The sequence below is a fragment of the Aptenodytes forsteri genome, unplaced genomic scaffold (assembly GCF_000699145.1).
Source record: "Aptenodytes forsteri isolate BGI_AS27 unplaced genomic scaffold, ASM69914v1 Scaffold113, whole genome shotgun sequence".
NCBI lineage: Eukaryota > Metazoa > Chordata > Aves > Sphenisciformes > Spheniscidae > Aptenodytes > Aptenodytes forsteri.
Genome location: NW_008795032.1, coordinates 198,016 through 214,893, shown reverse-complemented (window position 1 = coordinate 214,893; position 16,878 = coordinate 198,016). Strand labels below are relative to the sequence as shown.

At 46.6% G+C, this 16,878-nt stretch overlaps 1 protein-coding gene across 1 annotated transcript in view; it reads right to left on the bottom strand.

Moving 5' to 3' along the window:
• Positions 1-16,378, bottom strand: part of ZNF592 (zinc finger protein 592) — a 40,667-nt gene extending 24,289 nt beyond the window's left edge. Inside the window, exons 1-2 of the mRNA XM_009276315.2 lie at positions 16,275-16,378; positions 10,857-13,180 (exon numbers count right to left, since the gene is read on the bottom strand). Coding sequence (XP_009274590.1) covers positions 10,857-13,172 — 2,316 coding nt within the window. The 5' untranslated portion in view covers positions 13,173-13,180; positions 16,275-16,378. The remainder of the gene's footprint in view (positions 1-10,856; positions 13,181-16,274) is intronic.
• Positions 16,379-16,878: the final 500 nt, after the last annotated feature.

Sequence of the window (16,878 nt, the reverse complement as noted above, 5' to 3'; positions counted from 1 at the left end):
TGCCCAAAGGAGGCTGTGACCCCATGGAGAGTCCAAGCTGGAGGAGGCTCCTGGCAGGAGCTGCAGCCCATGGAGAGGAGCCCACACTGGAGCAGGTCTTCTGGCAGGACTTGTGACCCCGTGGGGGACCCATGCTGGAGCAGTCTGTTCCTGAAGGACTGCAGCCCGTGGAAAGGACCCCTGCTGGAGCAGGTCCTGAAGAACTGCAGCCCGTGGGAAGGACCCATGCTGGAGAAGCTGGTGGAGGACCGTCTCCCATGGGTGGGACCCCACGCTGGAGCAGGGGAAGAGAGTGAGGAGGAAGGAGCGGCAGAGACAACGTGTGATGAACTGACCACAACCCCCATTCCCTATCCCCCTGTGCTCCTCGGTGGGAGGAGTTGGAGAAATCGAGGGTGAAGTTGAACCTGGGAAGAACGGAGGGGTGGAGGAAGATTATTTTAGTTCTGTTTTTATTTCTCACTATCCTGCTTTGCTACAATTAATTCACAATAAATTAGTTTCCCCAAGTCAAATCAGTTTTGCCCTTGGTGGTAATTGGTAAGTGATCTCTCTGCCCTTATCTCAACCCACAAGCTTTTTGTCATATTTTCTTCCCTGGGCCTATTGGGAAGGGGGAGTGATAAAGCAGCTGGGTGGACACCTGACAGCCAGTCAAGGTCAACCCACCACACCCACCAACAAACCACTCTGTCTCTTGCATTGCAACTTGAAATCTGAACTCCCAGTTGCTAAAACAATCACTTACTGGATTACACAGAGTTTTCACATCCCCACTTTCAAGTCACCAGTATAACCCCTAAGGCTACACAGCACATGTCCCCTTTCCTTTCTTATGATGGCAACATTAAAGCCCTCTGCTCTTCCCTCCACCCTGCAGAGCTGATTTCTGCCCATCTGTCAGTGGTGATGCCCATCTCGCAGCCTCCCAACTCTGCTTCTTTCTTCTCACCTTGCACTTCTTTGTGCCTTGCATCCCATCAAAGACAGTACCACAGCTGTTCAAATGCCATTTTTGCTACGATCTTCACCAATCACTTTGCCTTCTCACTGATTCCCTTCTTACTTGACCAATCATTTATTTGCTAATCCCAATTAAAAGATTTCAGCTCCTGCTCCAGAAGGAAGATATACAGTAAACCCCTCCACTCACCCCTTCCAACAGCCTCTCTCAGGCCCCATCATTACCAGTGGGTTGTTGCTTCCTGGGATTTCATGACTGGTTTATGCCAATCTAATGAGTGCCTGCCACCCAAAGGGGCAGTCACAGAATGGTTGAGGTTGGAAAGGACCTCCAGAGGTCACCTGGTCCAACTCCTCTGCTCAAGCAGGGCCTCCTAGAGTCAGTTGCCCAGGAACGTGACCAGGCTGCTTTTGAACACCTCCAAGGATGGAGACTCTACAGCCTCCTTGGGCAACCTGTGCCAGCGCTCGGTCAACCTTACAGTGAAAAAGTGTTTCCTTATGTTCAGAGGGAACCTCCTATGTTTCAGTTTGTGCCTATTGCCTCTGGTCCTGCCACTGAGCACCACTGGAAAGAGCCTGGCTCCATCTTCTTTACTCCCCCCATCAGGTATTGATACACATTGATAAGATCACCCTGAGCCTTCTCTTCTCCAGGATGAACAGTCCCAGCTTTCTCAGCCTTTCCTCATATGTGAGGTGGTCCAACTCCTTTGTCATCTTTGTGGCCCTTTGCTGGACTCTCTCCAGTATGTCCATGTCTCTCTTGTACTGGGGAACCCAGCAATGGACACAGCTCTCCAGCTGTGGCCTCACCAGTGCTGAATAGAGGGGAAGGATCACCTGCTGGCAATGCTCCTCCTAATGCAGCCAGGACACCATTGGTCTTCCTTGCAGAAAGGGCATATTGCTGGCTCATGGTCAGCTTGCTGTCCACCAGGACCGCCAGGGCCTTTTCTGCAAATCTGCTTTCCAGCAGGGTGGTCCCCAGCATATATTGGTGCAATGGGGTTGTTCCTCCCCATGGGAAGGACTTCGCACTTCTCCTTGTTAAACTTTATGCGGTTCCTGTTGACCCATTTCTCCAGCCTGCCAAGGTCACTCTGGGTGTCAGCACGACCCTCTGTCTTATCAGTCAGGTTTGTGTCATCTACAAACTCACTGAGGGTACACTCTGCCCCATCATCCAGATCATCAATGAAGATATTGAATGGGACTGCACCCAGTATTGACCCCTGGGGTACACCACTAGTTACTGGCCTCCAACTAGACTTCACACCACTGATCACCACCCTCTGGGCCCGACCATTCAGCCAGTTTTCAATCCACCTCACTGTCTGCTCATCCAGCCCATACTTCATCAGCTTCTCTATGAGGATCCTATGGAAGACAGCATCAAAAGCCTTACTGAAGTCAAGGTAGACAATATCCAGTGCTCTCTCCTCATCTACCAAGGCAATCCTTTCATCATAGAAGGTTATTGGCTTGGTCAAGCATGACCTCCCCTTGGTGATCCATCCTGATCACCTTCATGTTCTTCAAGTGCCTGGAAATGGTTCCCAGGATTAGCTGCCTCACCACGTCCTCAGCGAACAAGGTGAAGCTGAGCAGCCTGTACTTCCCTGGATCCTCCTTCTTGCCCCTTGTCAAAGATAGGAGTGACATTTGCTTTCCTACAGTCCTCAGGTACCTAATCACCACAATCATTCAAAGATTATCAAGAGCGGCCTCGCTGCCAGCTCCCTCTGCATTCATGGCTGCATCTCATCAGGACCCATGGACTTGTATATATCCAGTTTAAGTATTCCCTGACCTGATCTTCTTCCACCAAGCACACATCTTCTTGCTCCAGACCCTCCTCCTGGTCTCCAAGTCCTTAGATTCCTGAAGGCTGGTCTTGCTAGTGAAGACTGAGGTGAAGAAGGCATTCAGTCCCTCAGCCTCTTCCATGTCCTGTGTCACCAGGTCCCCCACCCCATTCAGCAGTGGGCCCACATTTTTCTTAGTCCTTCCTTTGCTGCTTATCTACTTTAAAGAACCCTTCTTGTTGCCTTTGACATCCTCCACCAGATTCAATTCCAGGCAGTCTTTGGCTTTCCTACATCATCCCTGCATACTCACATAGTGCCTCCACATTCCTCCCAGGTTACTTGTCCCTGTTTCCACCTTCTGTACACTCCCTTTTTAAGTCTGAGTTTTGCCAAGAGCTCCTTGTTCATCCATGCAGGCATCGTGGCATTTTTGCATGACTTGCTGTTTGTTGGGATGGACCGCTCTTGAGCCTGAAGGAGGTGGCCCTTTAATATCAACCTCCTTTCTTGGACTTCTCTTCCCTCCAGGGCCTTATGCCATGGGACTGCTTCAAGCAGATCCCTAAGGAGGCCAAAGTCTACTCTCCTGAAGTCCAGCGTTGTGATCTTGATTTTTGTCCTCAAGACCCTGAACTCTACCACCTCATGGCCACTGCAGCCAAGGCTGCCTTTGGCCTTCACATCCCCAGTGAGCCCTTCCTTGTTGGTGAGTACAAGGTCCAGCAGAGCACCTCTCCTCGTTGACTTCCCTATCACTTGGCTCAGGAAGTTGTCATTGATGCTCTCCAGGAACCTCCTGGACTGTTTACATCCTGCTGGGTTATCCCACTAGCACGTATCAGGGTGGTTGAAGTCCCCCATGAGGGCCAGGGTCTGTGAATGTGAGGCCGCCTCCAGCTGTCTGTAGGCAGCCTCATCCACTTGTTCTTCCTGGTCAGGTGGCCTACAGCAGACATCCACTACAATGTCACCCATACTGGTCTGCTCTTTAATCCCGACCCATAAGCTCTCAGCTGGCTGCTCACCCATCCCCAGGCAGAGCTCCAGGCGCCCCAGCTGCTGCCTCACATAAAGGACAACTCCCCCCCCTCCTCTTCCCAGCCTGTCCTTCCTAAAGAGCCTGTGTCCCTTCATCACAACACTCCAGTCATGCAAGCTGTCCCACCACCTCTCTGTGATGCCAACAAGATAGGAGCCCTGCAACTGCACACAGATCTCCAGGGCTCTCATGCCCCTCCCCATTGCCCCGCAATCACTTTTGATATTCTCCAGGTTGCCCTTGGCAGCACCATCAGTGCCCACATAGAAGAAGAACAGGGGAGCAGGAGCCTTCCTCTTGGTGCCAGAAGACGTCAGCTTCCAGCCTCAGTTTCCATCCTACCCGAAACAGACTCTGCCTTTGTCTCCAGTTGTCCCCTCCTTCTTGCTCTTAGCCACGTCTTGGCCCCCAATTTGCACCCGTGCTCATTCTCCTCTTCCCCCAAGCTGGTCTCAGTCCCCGGGGGGCTACAGGATCACCAAGGGGCAGGGGGGGAGGAAGGAAGGAGGAGAGGGTGGGATTGTCACCTTGTGTGGCAGCGGATCACACACTGATTTAAGCAGACCATGGAGCCACACCCTAGCTTTTCTTCCTCCCTAGCCTCTCTTCCTCCTCATCCCGATGCTCTGTTTTGGCCTCAGGGTGCAGGCTCTCGCTCCTATCCTGCCACTCATCTCTTTGTCTGCGCTCCCAGCCGTCCCTGCCTGGAGCTCCATTCCCTCAACATGCTTTCATCCTAACATCCTCTATCCCTTTGCTTCTACAAAATCCAGAGGGAAAATTTCCCTATAAAACAAAATCCGTCCTCGTTAGTACCTAAGGACTGCATTAATCACCCTTGGTTTGGGAGAGGGAGAAAGCTTTATGGGGCCAAGGGAATTTTTGTTGATTTTCAATCCTCTTGTTTTCTAAATTAAACCATGAACATGGGGGGGGGGTGGGGGGGTGGGGAAGTCTTTTTTGCTTGCTACTTTGCTGCTGGGAAATTACCAGTGCAGCATGTGGTCCTACGAGCTTCTGGCAAGTTTTAGCCAATAAATTATAAAGCATTGATTTAAGAGGGGGAAGGAAGAAGAAAAAGAAAAGGCAGCAATAAAATTGCTCTTAAATAACTCCAGTGTAGGTGGTGTGTAAACAGGATACGTCACGACTCACTGAAAAATTCTTATTGGACAAATAAAGGGTGATAGAAGAAGAAAAAGAGGGGGGAAAACAAAAGCACAAAGGTGCAAGAAAATTCAGACGTCCTTAGTTTACATTTTGTACTTTACTCAAGTTCCTAGCTACCTTGGTGGATTTTGGGTGGTCAAGTCAAAAAAGAAAGAAAAAAAAAAAAGTATGAAACATCTCTGGTTACCAGTGGATGGACAATTATGCCCAAGAGGGTCAGGAAGTACTTTGAATTCTTGCACATGTTATTGTGCACTGGTCTGTCCTTGCCAAAAAAACAAATAAGCTCTGTCTCAAAACCAGTTTGTGTCTTTTGTTCATTACTTCTGCAGCAAACCTCTTCCAGAATTCACTCCTCTGATGATTACAGACCGTCCTCTAATTTTCTGTGCAAATCTATTTCAGTCTGTTCTTGCATCATTGTTGCCCCTAAATTTAAAAAACCTCTTTTCTATAAACATCACACCAGATACAGAGCGTCCTCTGTATCCGCGCTCCCTCTTTAAGGAAAAGCATATCTAAATGAAGGCACCAGGAGCTCCAGGGGGTTTGTTCATCTCCTGTAATTTGAGCCCAGCCCTGAAAAGGCTACAAAAAACTCTGATGCTGATGAACTTCCCAGGGCGATCCCTGCAAGTACAGGAAGCACTTCTTTTTTGCAGATTTAGTTTCTGGTGGGAAAAAAAAAAGTGCCACAACCCTCACTTTCATACTGTGTCTACTACAGTACTGAAGGAGACCCACCCTAATTTACCAGGTCTTTGCCAAGCTAAACTCAAAGGTTTTTTAATTTCCCCTCAAGAAAGCATCTTTCCCCTTCTCTGGTCATTCTTCCCTCACTTATTCCAGTTTATCCCTGATAAACAAAACAATACACTCTTCTCCAGCTAGGTTATTTCTAGCAGTGACAGGGAGTATTAATGCAACCCTGACTGGTACTGCAAGTTAATGTAAATTCCCTGCACAACTGTCATCTTGGTCGTTCAGAGTCTTCTCATGACCAAATACACGCATCCTGCTTTTCAGTTGCTTCATCCCATTCCTACTCGGTCTTCAAGATCATCCAGGTCCTCCTGTAAAATATTCCCAATTTTCCATGATTTCTTACTCTGTTGGTTCAGCAAATTTTATCTACACATTCATCCTCCAAGGTCCTTAATACAAACATTAACTGCAGATGTATCCTAAAGCCATCCCTCGGAAGTCCTACAAGCAACCTGTCCCCAGTTGCCATTACCTCCCTTTTACCTGATTCTGCTCCAACCTCATAATTCAACTTCTTCAGTACAGCCGCTCCTCACATGGCACTCTACCAATCATCCCACTGAACGTCAAGAAGATTAGGATCTACCTATTTCCCTACACCAAAAATGAATTACAGAAGATGTATATCAAATTAATTTGGCATAAACTGCACCTATTTAATCATATCCTTTTTTTCCCCAAAAAAAATCTTGCTCTAGAACATAACACCGCTGTAGTCAGACCAAACAGACCTGAAGTTACACGAAACATCTGCTACCACCTTTTGAACATCTGGACAAGCATAATGCCTACATGCAGCACAGCTTCTAGTTTGAACAAAATCCAACCTACCAGATATTAAAATTCACATACTGCTTTCTTCTTGCAGTTCTGTGCTTGAAAAGCAGTAAACAGGTCCCATCAAGTGACTCGATTCACAAGCTTGCAAAAATTGGCCTCACTAGTCTCCAAAAAAGTAACTGTGATCCGTTAACATGATCCACTCAAAACATACATCCAGTAAATGCAATTCTTTCTATTTCTGAAGTGGATTAGCTCACAATTCGCAAAGCCTGTATCCTCACTGTAAGCCAGAGAGATCCCACTGTGGTATTTGGCTCATGTGAACTCCCTTCATCTTATGCATATTCTATATAAAAATAAGCCAGGTGGGATTTCCCTGCTGTACTTTGAATAACTGCAATTGTGTAGCCGCTGCAAGTCTAAAATGTAATATTAAGGTCAAGCTCTCAATCATTTTTCTAAAGGTCTTTCCACCCCACCTTCTCAACCACAGCATCATCCCCCTCTCTTCCTCTCGCTTGCTCCAAATCTCCTCCCTTCCCTGCTGTCCAGACAACATCCATATCTTTCTTCCTTCCTCCACAACCATTGTGACCCAGCCATGTCATTCTCATTTTGGCCACACCTAGGAAACTCATTTACCCGTTATCAGTCCTATTAATATGGACTTTACCCAAGGCCATTCAGAAAGATAAGACCAAGTATTTCCCAAGCCACCAACTGGAACGAACAAACAGAGAACCCCCGAATCACCTTATTTTCCTTTTAATCAGATACAGGAAACGTGAAGATGTCAAAGTAATTCACAAAGTCATGGTAAGAAATTCCAATTAAAGTGAGAAGTCTTAAGTATCAACACAGGATAAGTTTTCTCATGGAGCAGAGCCAGCTTAGGCTGTTCCCCCTCTCCAATCCGATCATTCCTGCCTCTTACCGCAGCCTGCTTTGTCCTTCAGCTGTACCACTGCAACTTCTGGGTAACTGAAAACATCATACTGAAAAATAAGTCTTTTTCCTGCTATTTCTTTTCTTCATCAACCCTGTTGGATCAACCATTCCTTCTTAGCAAGGTGACATACCCATCCCATATCAGATCTAAAAAGTTTTTTTGAGTTAAAAGCACTATGACTGAGCACTTCAAAGTCTGCTCGGTTTCTCAGGTTATGGTCACATTAGATGTGCACGTCACGGTTAATAATCCAGATCTGGCGTCATTTAAGACATGTCATTAAGACACTCTTAGAAGAGCTTCTAAGAACATCGATCAAAAATCCACCTAGCTTATTTTCCATAGGTCATGGCTCTCCGTCTTCTAGTACAAATCCAGGTGCTGCAGATAAATCACTTTTACCCTTCATCTTCAGCCAAAGATGCTCTTTCCCTTATATATCCATCTAGCCTTCCCAAGAATTCCTATTTTTGGGATAATCTGGTACCAGGTATCTGAATAGTCCCAGATGATATGCTTTATGCCATAATACAGTGGGGACCTGCCCTGCTATTTCTTGAAGCTCTTTAAAAGGCGTAAGTCAAGCCATAGCTTTACGTAGAAAATACCAAGATACTCCATACTTTCTCAAGGAGGCATGGCAAAGAGTTTGTGTCCGAATTCTGGGATTGAGTAAGAAATTAAAAAATAAAAAAAAGTTTCCAAAATACTAGAGTGCAATTTTTTGTTAGCTTTAAGAAATTACAACAATCTCTCCCGCCCACCCCATACAGTTGCTTCTAAACTAACTTTTCAATACAGTGAGAAAAACATCAGGTATGGAGGAAGAAATACATACCGGTTTTTGCTCAAATGCACAAAATTATGATAAATACTAGATAATTAGTCTCTTGAGATTTGGGGAAGCGGTTCACGTCTGAGCTTGCCCACGACTGTTAATACCACCTCTGCATCCTGGCAGGTTGTGCTGCAACAGCAGCGTGCTCCAGATCAAGCACGGGTACATGACTACCGCTCGTGTACCATTTCTTTTAATTAGAAGTACCAGTATATAGATCGACGCCTTCTGCCATGTGGAGGTAGTGGTCTTGATCCACTAGTGGGGGCACCAAAAGATTTGTTATGTTGAATATAGGTGTTATATCAATGTCTTCCTCAGCAATGCAATTTCTGCCACTGCCCCAAAAAACAAGTGACCTGGTGCAACTCTGCAGATGGAAACCAGAGTGAGAGCAAGAAGAGAACAGGAATATTTTCCAACTGCTTCTACCACCTAAGAAAGTGTTTGTAAAATCAGTCAATCATCTCCAGCTCCTACCAAAATTCTTCTTTTTTCTGACCGAAATAAAAATAGCAACCCAAGAAATCAGCTTCATTAGTGGTAAGTCAGGCATACGCACAGCATCTTCTCAGAATGGGTTCGGCTGGTTCATGTCTTCCTATTTGGGGAGCTTATGATGCATACTCCAACAGCCTTACCTACATCCTTCTCACGCCATGTTTAATACCAGACTCGCTTACGTTCATTAAGAATTATTATGTTTGTAATAAGAATTACTATTTCCTTTAGAAATGTAATAGTTTCGCTGAAGCGGATGTTCCGGGAACAGCATGGAGCACCACTGGGCAGTCTGGAGGACCGCAGATACAGTGGAAAAGGACTCCCAGTAGCAAGAGGATGAATGCACGCATTCCGTTGAGCATAAGCACGGGAAGATCAAACAGGGAGGAGATGCTTTTACAAGTTCTAGTGTTGCCTCTTTTCTTCCAGTTTTTCAACGCTTCTATTTAGAAAAATACTACAAAAATAATCTCACATCTAGCAGACCTAACTTGAAGTGAGAGGCTTAAACTCTTTTCTTGGTTAAGTCACAGAATAAATTATTTGATTACAGGCTAAAAATACTTACTATCAGACATTCCTTCTGTCTTTAAGAAGCTCTTGAATTGATAATCTCACAGCAATAATAGGAAATACATTTTTAATGCGACTGATTAACATTTTAGCTCACTTTGGAGCACTCACTGTATCCCTTCACCTGAAGGTTTTAATTCCAGACTGCTGACATTTCCTAAAAATGCATTACAGTTGAAAAATAAGTTACGGTGTTGACAGAGCGCAGTGCTCGCTGGTCTGCCTCGGGCAAGAAACCTGATTACATGGCCATGCCGATCCCTTCTGGCCTCACCATTTTTCATGACATAAAAACCATTCAGCCATAATCTATTTTTTTTGCTGCTGATGAATTTAAGGGAAAGATAACAAAGCATCTAAACGGGACCACAGCGACCTCAATACTCCTGCAAGCCATTTAACAAGCAAAGGGAGGTTCTGGAGCATGCAGGTACTACGACGGCCATGGCAGAGACTGGCGGTCATCTCCCCGAATGTCTTGTGTTGGCATGGAGTCCTTGTTCGTGGAGCTTGTGGAGGAGACTGCACTGGGAGCCTGCCAGCTCTGCTGGCAGCCAGACCAACATGGAAAGCTTTCACCTCATCTAAAGAGATAAGGAGAGAGGATTCCTCCTCCTGTTCAACTTCAGGTTGGCTTATACTTAAACGGGATTGACCATATCCTCCAAAATAAAAATAAAAAAAATAAAGCATATGGTCTTGGTACACAGTGAAGAGCGTCTGCTCCTCTTCATCAGCAGAGACCCAAGCTGGAGTTTCAAAGGGGATTCAGACCCCCTGTCTGCACCTACGAGGGAGGTCCGCGAAGGCAGTGGAGACCCGAGCAGGGCAGCACTGGAGCAAGGCAGGAAGCCACTAACAGGGCTCCTGAGCCCTCCTATGGAAACATGGCACTGGCTCATCCCTCTCCCACCCAAAGGGGCAAAAATAGCCTCCCATCCCACATACCACACTGCTCACCTCTCAGCCAGTCCCATCCCAATACACACTTTACCACGCTAAAAGTAAAACCAGCACCTGACGTTCAAAGCGTTACACAGAAGATTTTGACACAAGTTCTAGGAAAGGTAAAATTAAATTGTGTCAGATCTCCTCTAGCCGTGCTTAGAGCACAAAAACCTGTTTCAGATAACGCTCTGCTGGTCCTCCCCTGCAGCGCTCCTGCACAACTCATCCAAGTGATCTTTGATCTCCAGCACCTTCTTTTGATGCTCGAGGATCTCCATAGTCTCCTTACTACCCTTTTTTTTGTTGGCAAAGGGTAAAAAGAGGGCAAGCAAGCAATGCTAAACATCTCTTCATGCGCACACGTCTGGGCTCATGCGTATCCCAAAACCTCCCCATAAGCAATTTTTTAGGCAAAGCAACTCATTTGCCACTACGATGTCTCTTTTTTTCCCTAGAGGACAATCTCTTTAAACTCAGAGAGATTTAACTAATAACATTAAAATGATGACTTACCAGTCTCTCATTATCTTCTGAGGTTCTCTGGTAATGAGCTGCTAAAGCAACGTAATCCTGTGCCTGCTTGTTACACTCTAAACACTTAAGTCCATGACGGATTAGTCTCAATGGGTCCGTATAGAGAGGCAAGGCTGGCTGTGTGTTAGCAGAAATTCCTACCCCACCTCCTGAAGCAGCACTGGGCTTACGCGAAGGAGAGGGCGAGTGCAAAGTCTGAGGAGCCAGAGAGGCCGAAGAGCTTGTAGGAGAAGGTGAAAACATTTGGTCTAAGGAAATTGGTTTCATTAGCAGCTGAGAACACTGCATGATAAATCCTTTGCTCTTATGATCTCTTGCATGTTTAAGCAAGCTACACTTATTAAAAAAAAGTAGCATAGTTGAACACTGAGTGCACATGACTTCAATATGAACGCTTCGTCTACTATAGTGTTGAGTCAGGCTTTTCTCTAAGGCAAACGAGTCCCCACATTCCAGGCAACAATACCCAGAGGCAGGTAAATTAATACTGGTGTCAGGCGGAGGGCTAAGGTTTGGAGTATATATTGGCACCGGATTGGCACTGTGTAGTACTTTATTAAATGCCTCCACGACGACGGGAGCAGCTTTCTTGACTTGGTGCACCAGCGGCACAGACATCTGTGTCACCTGAGGCTGATTTCGCCTCTGCGCAGATGACTTCGCCGTAACAGAAGCAGCAACGCTATGCGGGACTAAGTTGAGATTTGCCAAGTGTACGGCTTTGGGAAGAAGGCTGGACGTGGTCACGTTGGACGGCTGCATCACGATACCCTGCTGCTGCCTCTTAACACCTACTTTTATGGCGCCGCCACCGCAGTTTGGCAGTGGCGATAAGGACACAGCACACGTGCTGTTTACAGCAATATCTGTTTTCATACTGTCTGCATAAGGACTCGCTACGTTTGACAGCTGGATAGCCACAGCAGCCCCGTTTTTGGTTGAATTCTTGCTAGCCTCGCTTTCCGTAACTGCACTAGTGTCAGGGGATGGGAAAGATTTGATAAACTCTTCGGCAGATGAGGTTTCCACAGGTGACTCTTCTGAAGATTTGCCCAACTCATCGTTTTCTGGCAAAATTCTAGTTACAGTTCTTTTAATTTCACCAGAGGATGTCTTGATAGTCTTTATTCTAACTTTGGGAATAGCTGGCGGAGAGCCGGCTGCCATGGAAGGAGAGCCTTTCCCGCTGCTGTCGCTGCACACACTTCGAGGACTCTCGGGCTGCTTGCTGGCCTTCCTCACCACCTCTAAGGGGCTTCGGGGACTCTTTGGTGACTTGGGCATTTTTGGACTTCCCTTTGTCCCATCTTTAAAAGGACCAGGTTCCTTGGTAAGGTTTGGCTGATCGCCTTTTGGAATGCACGCAACCTTTTTGGCCTGAAGAGCTACTAACGCCGCCACGCAGGATGACAACTTTGAATGAGTTGGCTTTAACCTCTGGCGAGGCGGTACTGACGAAGACATGTTCAGCTCGGGCACAGACCCCTTACTTTCTCCTAGATTATTGTGAGGGAGGTCTCCAAACACCAAGCCTTCTCCAAGAAAGCTATTGCTATCTACCAAGCCCTTGCTTGACTCCACAAACCTCTCCGTTGCTTTGTCTTGTTCTCTCCTGCTCATTTCCAGCCTACTCTCCGGCTGGCAGTGGATTTCCATCTTTTGTTCCTTTTTACAGTATTGATCAAACATGCTTAATTCGGGCTCTGGTACCTTCCTAAGATGATCTAGTACTGAAGCTCCTGTCGGTATATACATTGAAGGCGGTGGAAAATACGGAGTTTGGGCATGTTTGGGTTTATCACCAATACTGTTCTCTTTGAACGCGTCCTCTGGTTCAGGGCTGGAAATTGGGCTAAACTGACTAAATGTTGGCAAAGGCTCCGACTTGGACTGGTCCAGTTTATCAGAGTAACTTCTTGAGCTGTCGCCATTAATAAAAGTTGACTCAAACTTGCCATAATTATGCACTAAAGCGTGAGCCTCTGATGGCAGATCGGACCCACGAAACCCGTTGTGTAGCAGACCAGTCCCGAGGTGATTCCCCTCCTTTTCTGCTTCAAAGGACTCCTGGCGACTCGTGTTCTTCACTATCACACTCACAACGGGAGCATCAGAGGGAGGCAAAGAGTGGGGTAAGGACACGTTCTCATCTATGCAGATTCCCGATGACTTCAGGTGATTCTCGTTCTCCTCCCCAGTTGATGGGATGGTCTCCTTGGCATCAAGGCTAGTCGGATCGGGGATGTCAAAAGCAGCCAAGAGGTCATCAAAGTCTGGGGTTTTCATGTCCCCCATGATGAAAGCTACGATTAAAAACAAAAAAATACTTTGTCAGGTACATTTCCCCCAAGGACAAACTTTGTAAGACTCATTTGCATAAACATCTTAGGTGACAAAAAACACAACTGCCCAAAACGCTAACGCAGCAGGGTACAACGGCTAGAAACATCTGCGGCAGACACTTCAGCTTCCATTTCAACTATTCCAAGATTGACTTTATACACAAAAAATATTAGCCCAGCTTTTTCAACACAGCTTTCAACACAACAGTGCCGTTTTGCAGGGCATCATGGGGAAGGAACCTCTCCTGCCCTAGCTGTGCCTGGAGGATCAGCAAAAGCTCAGGTCCCATCCTGCTCAAGCCGGCAGGGGCAGGTGACAAGTGACAGGAGCTGTTCACTCCTGTCCTGCAACACAATCCACCCTCTCCGGGTTGTGGGCAGAGCTGCTCCTGGTGCTTCAAGCAACATGGTGGGAGACAGCATCCCCTTCTCCCAGGGTCCCCGAGAACAGAGCTGGTTCCAACATGACCTTTTAAATGACACCAAGCTCACGCAGGGGACATCTTTTTGACCCGTCAGATGCATCACTACTCCAAAAACAGCCGTTGTCATGAGCCTTAACAGAAAAGATTCAGAAGTACCTTACCACAGTGTTCCTTTTTTGTTTGGTTGGGGTTTTTTTTCTAGAGCTAACAGGCAATGATCACTGCCTACTTCTCAAGAGATTGTCACATCTGAAGAATTCAGTCCTCCTTCAAGCAAAAAAGCCAGGAGTAAACAGGTGGCCCAAGAGAAACAGGCCTGAAAAGTGAGACGACTCCCTACCCAGAGCAATTTAAATAATAGAACTCTTCAGTAAATATTTCAATACAGCAGCTCAAAGCACAGTAAACCAAGCGGGTTTTGTTTGAAACAGGGGCAATCCTTAATTAGGTAACGATGCGAGGCAAAACTGCCCAAACACAGAATAAAGGATCGTATCCAAATCATAACAAGAAATGGTGTTCCCAGCCAGCTCTCTCTTTACAAGCCCTCCAGAAGGGAAGAGGGGACTTAGACGCTCACCACAGAGACCTACGACAGCAATAATCAAGCTCTGATGAGATGCATAATGAAAACTGACAGCACAGAATTACTTGAACATTTGTGTTCATTATTGTCAGGGATACTGGTTTTCCCGTTTAATCAAAATATTTTCAAGTTGGTGCAATATATAGACTTCCCAAATATTTAATAAGCCATTCTTTTAATACCTGTTCCATTTAAACACCAAATTTATGTGAACTGATGTATGTTGTATGCAGGGGAGGAAAAAAAACCCCAAAGAGCGTCAACTGAACTAGCAGAGCACCAGTTCCTACTTGGCAAGGAGCACCCACAGGCAAGGTAAGTCCTGCCACGCTCACTTGTCTTGGGCTGCACCAGCGCTGCCAAAGCCAGTGGCATGCGAGGGAGACGGGGAGGATGGCAAGAGCCCAGGAGAAGGGGGAAGAGCTGGGCGCAGAGGTGCAGGCAGAGAAGAGGACCCTGGGACAAGGCGGAGGGAAAGAAGCTGTCTGACACCTTCCCAAAAGGCCACTGATTTAAGGCTGCTTTCACTATTTACAATTGGGTTTAAAAGTTTAGTCAAGTATCACATTAAAACCAAACAAAATGCAACCCTTCCTGCCAGACTGCTGGTACGGGGAACAATTTACAGAGCTGGGCCAGGAGAAATCACTTCAGCACGGAACAAGAGGACATACTGGTCTTTGAGCTTTAGTTCAGCCGTGCCTACAGGCAAGCCCCGGAGGTGTTGCTTTGGTTAATCTACTGCAAAACACTACGGAGATTTACTTGGCTTAAGAGTGGCTCGCTGTGGTTTAGCTTAAACTTGTTCTCATTCTTAAATTAAACCACAAATATGAATGTCCACAGAGGGCTATGCAATAATTTACAATCACATCCCTCAGCAAGGTAGGGCAGCTGTGCGTCGAGTCCCTGGAAGCCCAGAAGATTATCTATACGCTTCAAATCACCAGCGCTTGATAATGACTTTTGAAACATTGCAGATTACTGCAGTTGGCAGAGCGTGGACCTGAAACTTCCCCTTCCTTTGGGTGGGAAAACTTGCGCCAGCTGGGAGAGAGCTAGGCACCACTTGGCTCCCAAAATTTCTGGCACACAAATCCTTCCGCAAGGAAGACATTTAATCCATAACCTAGAATGCTCAAGTTTTATATAGAGAAAAATGTGCTTGCCAATCGCTCCTGACTTTTCCGTTCTCACTCTCGAACACTTGTGCACATCTTTGGACGTGGCAGTGTTTTAAAATACAAGACAAAATAAATCTGAGGTATCTGCAGCATTACAAAATACGCTTTTCTTGGAAGAAACCTTGCATTTTCAGAAGCTTTCGTGTACATCTTTGAGTCCTATAAAAGACTAGTTTATGCTCTTTGCTATTATGAGAGCACAAGTCTCTACTCAATATTTCTCCCCAAAATTGCATCTTAAACTTGTCATACGTGAAACTACAATTTCTCAAAAAAAAGCAAAATTGGATCCAGATCCTAGAGAAGACCAAGTAAATATCTTGCCGATAAAAGTGATTTTTAGATGACAGAAATTTAAAATTTTGACTAAACACCATTTATTTCTGTTCTCAAATAACAAACCAAAAAAGTATATTAAAGGAAATTATGTCAAAGCCTCCTGCAAACTGGCTTGTGAGGAAAGCTGAAAATAAAGACCTCCATCCTTACGGATGGACCATCCTGTGCAAAGGATTTGCCTTAGAACCCAAGCTCGGAATCCAATTTTCTCTCTCTGCTTGCTTATGAAAATACGGAGGTTGAGATTTGCAAAGCAATAGAAGAGGTGAATAAAACGAGCAAAGACGGAGGACTTTCGGAGTTGAAATACATGCATTCTATGCGCAAAACCAACCACACAGTAGCACATTTCTCCAGGAAGCAGGGAACCTAGAAGCCTCCAAGCTATCCAAAAAAACCCTGCGAACTCGCTCGAGGCAGCATGTCAAACCCCAGGGCCTTCTGCTGTGGCTAAGCTTCAAAACTCTGCAGCCGGGCAGAGGTACGGCAGGACCAGCGTCCCACACACGCACCATACAAACCTTTCGCTTAGCAGTGCTATTCCTGGGGACTTTCGGAGACCTGCAGTAGCTCCTCTGCAGCTTTCAAGCCAGCGCGTACCATACTGTTCAAGGAGGAGGTTCAAGATTGCCACCTAATAGGAAGCATAAAAACACAATTACACCAAGTTAAAGAATAAAGGAAAATAATGATAAGAAATATCGATAAATCTGCAAAACAACAGCGAGGTACAAGGGAAAACATCTGCCAAGGGCTGCTCTCGTGTGTCCAGAAGAGGCGGGCGTCTCCTGCAGGGAATGCAGGAGGGCGGCGGACAGGGATTGCCTGCCAGGGGAATACTTTGGGAAGGCAGGGATGTCAGGAGCAGGGGCCGAGGAAGCGCGGGGAGCGCACGCCAACTGGCAGCGGGTGAGGCGGCCGAGCCTGCCGAGGGAAGTGGCCGCCCAGGGGCTGTCAGGACTGCGGGGAGGGCATGGGAACGGGGGAACCGCAGCTGCTGGAGGATCAAACCGGAGGCTTCAAACGGCAGGCGGGACCCTGTGTTTTAACACGCATTAAAGTTTCAGGAGCCCTGCACGGGAACGCGGCGCGTCCCGGGTTAACGGTGGAAGCCGTCCGGGGGGG